At 46.5% G+C, this 6,509-nt stretch overlaps 1 protein-coding gene across 1 annotated transcript; it reads right to left on the bottom strand.

Annotated features, from left to right (window-relative positions):
* Window positions 1-4,016: 4,016 nt before the first annotated feature.
* PtA15_8A123 (uncharacterized protein) lies at window positions 4,017-4,484 on the bottom strand (the record flags this gene model as incomplete). Its single annotated transcript, XM_053171522.1, has 2 exons — window positions 4,017-4,329; window positions 4,429-4,484. The coding sequence occupies 2 exons, from the start codon at window positions 4,482-4,484 to the stop codon at window positions 4,017-4,019; spliced, it is 369 nt and encodes a 122-aa protein (XP_053022777.1).
* Between the last annotated feature and the right edge of the window lie 2,025 nt (window positions 4,485-6,509).

Genomic DNA, 6,509 nt, shown 5'->3' with positions numbered 1-6,509 from the left:
CCTTTCCTTCGCTCTTCTGCATGACACTAGATCAGCTTTGTTAGTCATCCAACCTTTCCCTTGCACTTTTATTTATTCATTTTTCATCTATTACTCTATCTATTGTTAAAAAGTTACCAACAAAGACTCCCTCTTGATTTCCTTCATCTGCCGAGCCCTTCTTTAAATGTGAGGATATGCATACTGTCTAATTTCACTTGTACTCTAGCGCATGGTTTTTTTTCGTTCAGTGTATGTACAACAGATATCTCACCTTTGATTGCATCTACGTAGACTTCTATACCGTTGTGGAAACATTAGGTTGTCTTCCGTCTATCAGTTTGGAGAAATGGTAGACCAGAACCATGGGGTTAGAAACTTCTGATTGCCATTGGTCTGCCAGATTGACCGGGCTGAACAGATCTGCAATGTTGACCGATGTCAATCAGTGGTGATGCCGGTCTTGCTCAAGTCAAGGAGACCCAATGAAATATCGACGGAGCTCACCGTTTGATGACCATTATGACTCTTGGCTGGCTGTCCAGCTGACCGGACTGTCCTTGAGCTGACCTCACACCCATCAATTGACCTTGGCGGGCAGATTGCGAGGGCGTGCAGTCAGGGTAGCCGGCTTCTGGCCGAGACAGCATACACCGATGCAAGTTCGAAACCGCGCCCGCCGTGTAGGGACTTCTTTCAGCCCCAAACAAGCTAGATGGAACTGGAGTTCTAAAGAAGAACCAGTGCGGCTGGCCTCCCCTCCCAGGAGATCATATCAGGCTCTCGTGCACCGGCTATCCCCCCTCGACTTCGCTACTCACCAGTGCTCCTCAGCATCATCCCCTTAATTGGAGTGTCCTTTCGCAACTAATCACTGTGATTTTGGTAAGATCAGACCAGATGAATTTAATTGTTCAAACAAACCTCAAATCAAACCAGGCTCCGTCCACTCCAGTCAAATCAAGATACCTATTTACCTCCAAGAGGGATGCCTTTTCTGTTACTCAAGTCATTGAGCCCGAACCCACCTCACGCTTTCTTTGCCTCCCGTTCAATACACGCCATGCTTTCGAAGCGCCAACGACTAGCCTCTCTTGTTTGGTGCTGCTTTCAAGCGGCTTACTACATTGGTATTTTCATCTATTTATATCCCTAGATATCCCTTCTCCTAACTGATGTATTCGCAATTCCCAGCTTTGTGGTTCACTAATATTCTATCTCAAAAATCGCAACCCACTTTCTTCATGGTTTTCCTCCAGGTGCAACAAATCAAATCCTTTCGAGTTCCAGAATAATTTTAAGAAAACGTACGTGAAATTTCAGATTCCCAAGCAGCCACGCGTCCAGTCGCCCAAAATCGTAAGCTACATTTCTCCCCACTGAGTAACCTGAGCTCAAAAAAACCAAAGAAACTGACTGATTCTTATTAAATCTGGCATCCATAGAAGTCGCGGTCAATTCAGCTTGGGGACAACGAAGTAAGTAAATGTCATGCCATGATTCTCCTTTCAGAATTTCCACAATTTTGAAAACTGATCTTAGAAACATTGTAATAAATACCAGTGCAAGAAGCACTGAATGAGGGATTTGAAATTTTGCGTGATGAGGTTTCAATGCTCAAGAAAATAGTTGAAAGAAGAGTTCCTTGGTCATTGTTCCATTGGAACAAGGATGTAAGAAAGAAGAGACAAAGCATAAATGAATGGGATACGACTTTCCGGGAAACCCTCCAACAACTAGACGTGCTTTGCCAACTTTTGAAAAATTCTAGGCGATATCGGTTGTTCAAGCCCACTGAAAAGCGTTTAGTGCTTGCACCGTCACCACTCGACATACTATACAATCACATAGATCAAAATTTTGAAAGATTTTACACGGGAATTGAGTTCGTATTCTATTCAAATCTATGCATCCGCTGATTTTTAAAAATTGAGGTTTCCTCTTCTTCCAGACCAGATCAGCCCTATGAATCCAAAGGGGCCAGCTACACGAAACCAATCAGAAAATTAAGCACAAACGAGGAAAGACTGTACACTGGATCGGCAAAATTTCTTGCAGGGACCTCTCCTGAACCCGGAAAATTGGAAGGGGTTGCTCTGGATATGGTCATGGATTTGGTTAAATGGGGATGGCTCAAAACTTTAAATGATCTGTTGCACAAAATCATGCTGATTGAAGTCGCGCGCAAGACATTTCACCTCGGCGCATATTATGAGTATGAAGCTATGGAAGCCCTTTTTGTCCAGCAATCGGTGTTTAGAACAGTTGAATTGCTTTCCAAGGGCAAATTGATCCCTCCAAAATATGTCCAAGATTTCTTGGAAATGAAGGATACAAAAGAGTTAGCTGAAATACACGCAAAAGCAGTTAGGAATGTTCACCGTGTTTACCCCTCAGATCTGTCTGACTTTTTACATCATTACCGCCATTCCAGCCAGTGGATCCTCCTCACATGTGTGCCGTCTGGTGAACATCACTTATTACAACGTCTTTTGCATTTAGCTACAGAATGATGACCCTAATTTTTGCTCTGAAACAGTCATGGAGTCACACATATGATATCAACACTGCAAGAGCTACGCTTCGCTACGAAAAGCGGCGCTTTTGCGTAGCGAAGCGGAAACACGCTACTCTGGATCCAGAATAGCGTTAGCGCTAGCGGAAAATCACTACTTTGAGTGGTAGCGAAGCGCCAGAACCGCTACTGCAGTTTTGGCCTGCGCGTAGCGAAGCGCTTTTTTTTGCCGCTTTGCTACAGTATAGCGCAGCGGAAAAATTGACGCTTTTTGGCGCTTTTTGGTGCTAATAGCGCTTTTTAGCGCCAAAAGCGTAGCAAACCGGGTCGCTTTTGTGTCAAAAGCGTAGCGGGCATCTCTGCCTTTTGGTGGATAATGCCAGAAATAGTACACAAACATCAATCCTCCATCATTTTATGATGTGCAGTATTGATGTTTGAATGGTGCTATGGTAGCGCAGCAAAATCGCTACAGTAGCGTTTTTTCCGCTGCTGTAGCGAGAAGCGTAGCAAATTGCCGCTACTCTGCGCTAAAAAAAGCGCGCTATTTTCTTTAATTTTTTCCCCTTAAAAAATGTAGCAAATAGCGAAGCACCAAGTCCGCTACAAAAAGCTTAGCGAAGCGAGGCTAAAACCACTACGCTTTCGCTACGCTGCCGCTTTTTGTAGCGTAGCTCTTGCACTGTTGATGATATATAAGGGCCTGTACCATGGGCCTCAATTTTGAAAAATTTCAACTTTTTTTGCCCTGTACACAAAAATTGAAAACTAGCAGAGGGTTCAAATGTTGAAATTCTTCACATTTGGGCTCCAGCCTACATTTCTGCCAGGCTCAGTTTTTGTCCCAAGAAATTTTGAGGCAAATAAATTTGGAAAATTTCAATTTTCATGCCCTATGGTACAGGCCCTAAATTTTACTTTCTGCAACTTTTCATTCACCCTATCTACTCCGTACTGCCCAATGTGACCCCAAAATTTATGAACTGGCGCATTCAGTCCTCCGTTGTAGCAGTCCCTACTTGGCGTTTGTCCGGCGTGGCAAGGATTGCACTCCGGCGAGCCGGAACAAATACACTGTAATGAGGCGGTAAAAGCTATCCAAGAGGTTATAGTGGGAATGCGGGGAAACACTCTCATTTCCAAGTTGGAATGTACAAAAAATCTATGAATCTCGGTGGACGTGGATTGGGTTGTAGGCGCTTGAGGCCTCGTTGCACCAGTCCGCGAGAATCATTTTGGTTTATCCCTGAGTCCCCTCCGAGCATCTGATGGAGTCCGGTCAACCTATGTAGTGTTCCCACATTGCCAAATGCGCAGACGAAAGATGTACGGCACATACACTGCAGGAAAGAAGGTTACAACATTTGGTGCTAGAGCACAAATAAATCAAATAGTTTGTGAATCCGCCAAAAGAACAAAGAAGCAAAGTGAGAGAATGGTTAGTCGGATGAAAAAGCAGGAGGGTGTAAAATACATAAAGTAAAAATTGGACCTGATGATACGGGACCAATGCAGCTGATTTTCAAAATCGCCATGATAAAGCAGGCAAAAGGAAAGTCTTCTGGCGAGGAAGATGATCGGGAAAGTTTGAATGATGAGACGGCGAAGAGGTATGAGGGGACTGGGACGGGATAAGGAGATTCCAATGCGGATGATAGTTGAGGCCGAGTTGGTGGTCGACGAGATCGAGATAGCGAGCGACAGGTCGGACAAAGAAGAGGAGCGAGGCGCGAAGGATAGCACGAAGAATGGATCCGAGGGAGGCGGTGAGGAGTTTTGTGAGACGAGTGAGGTTGACCAACTGGATGAAATCGGCCACCTGGTGACTCGCGGGGCTATGACCATCATTGCCCCTGCCATGCGTTTCTCTTTTTTGAGGAGCCTGTTTGGCTGTCTCGGCTGGTCAACAGCAGAGTCTCTCGGTGGTCGACGACCCGAAGGATGGTCCCGATGAGGATGCGGGCAAGAGCGAAAGCGGCTCAGTCGCCATCTTGTTGTGCTCGACAGGCCCTTCCGACTGGTTTTTGAGACGTCGGCTTATTTTGCAGTCAAGTGATGCTGCTCTTCCAGCGCCAGCTAGTAGGCAAAAGTGTAAAGTCAATTGCCTTAATCTGCCCGGTAGAGTAAGGCGCCAATTATAAACGATATTTGGGGCTTTTTTGAAATTTATTCCAAACCTTTTTGAATTCGGCACAATTCCATTTTTGGTTACAGAATAGGGGGGTTCACAATAGGATAAAAATAAAACTTTAGAGCTAATTTTAAGGCCTTTATGAACAATTTTTTAAAAAATGAAGAACTTGCTCTGTTTCTCAGGGGACACCCAGTCCTGTACATCTTGCCAGATTTTTAAGAATTTGTTGATAAAGGCCTTAAAATTGACTCTGAAGTTTTATTTTTATCCTATTGTGAACCCCCCTAATACAAGCCCAAAACGGTTTCAAAAAAGCCTCAAATAATGGTACAATTATAAACTGCTTGTGTCTAGCGCTTTCCACCCGCCAAGTTGCCTTCCGCTGCCTGCCGGAACCACAAGCCTTGACCATCACCAAATGCTCCCACCTTACCTTGACCCCACCCCAGTTCACATTTATGCGCTCTGGCATCTGGATCAACACGAGGAGAATGCCCCCAACACTGTCTATGTACGAGCCCGCCGCCATGCCTTCAAGAGGCCCGATCTCTGGGAGCCGTGGAATGACGACCGCATACCCCCGGTGCGGTTTGTGGAGTACTTCCGCATGTCACTGGACGGCTTCCGGTGGCTCTCAGATCAACTACGGCCGCAATTGCAGCAAGATCCTCTCCAACAAGGAGACCCGCTGAGTGTGGAGGCCCAAGTGGCCGTAGGTCTGTATCGGCTCGGCCACGGGGCTACTTATGTCAACATCGGGCATGTGTTCAATATTGGAAAGGAGACCGCCGACAAAGCCTTGGGAAGATTTGTCAAGGCGGTGCTCCGGGTTCTGAGTAATCGCTCAGTCAGGTGTGTAGTTATTTCTGCTGCTACTCGGTCAACAGCGGCAACAATTTTCTCTAACTGGGGCCTTCATAGCTGGCCCGCTTTTGACAAACCCAAACAGTGGGCTTCCATCAAAGATTCCTTTGAACGGCTCCATGGCATCCTCGATCTCGTGGGTGCCATTGACGGCACCCACATACCGCTGGCTGTACCCCCCCACAATGAATGGAAAGGGTACATCAACCGGAAGAGCTGGGCCTCAATTGTCTTCCAGTGTGTGGTTGACGGTGACAGCAACTTCTGCAATGTGAGCGGGCTTTTTTGGGCATGTGATTCAAAGATCCACTAATATTTGTTCATTCGTCAACCTACCCAGGTCAGTGGCGGAGGGCCCGGATCAATGCACGACACCCAAGTGTTCAGACGGTCTTGGTTGGGTCATAGTCTCCTAGGATATGGCCCGCCAATGATTCCTGCGGAGGCCATGCTTATTGGGGACGCCGGGTATCCAGAGCACGTCCCCATCCTCGTGCCATACCCATCAGTTGCAACCCAGGAGAACGAGGATTTCAACTAAATCCAATCCTTGACTCGGATAGTTGTCAAGCGTGCGTTTGGGCAATTGAAGAACCGGTTCCGGATCCTCCTCACCCCTCAGGCGGCATGGCCGATACGCGCGCGGGACAACACTTTTGCCTGCATGATTCTGCATAACCTGCTCAACCCCCGGGGTTCACTGTATCTTCAGAACTGGGACGACTGCACGGCACTTGAGCGCAGGTACGGCCGGCGCATCCCTCGCGATGTTGTTAATGTTAATGTGGCGGTGGAAGTGGCAGCCCCCGGGGATAACTTCCCCTCCATGAGGACCTGTCGTGACGCCATCAGAGACTCATTATGTACCTAATAGCAAATTATGTAATTGCTATTGTCTTACTTCATTTTATTGGTATGAGAAAGGAATAACAAAAGCCTTGGGAGTTGATTTGAACCTAAGTGAATACTATGCCTAAGTGAATACTATGCAGGTGCTAGAACAACTAGGGGTAAGGA

This window comes from Puccinia triticina, chromosome 8A (assembly GCF_026914185.1).
Source record: "Puccinia triticina chromosome 8A, complete sequence".
NCBI lineage: Eukaryota > Fungi > Basidiomycota > Pucciniomycetes > Pucciniales > Pucciniaceae > Puccinia > Puccinia triticina.
This window is presented reverse-complemented; position numbering and strand designations above follow the sequence as displayed.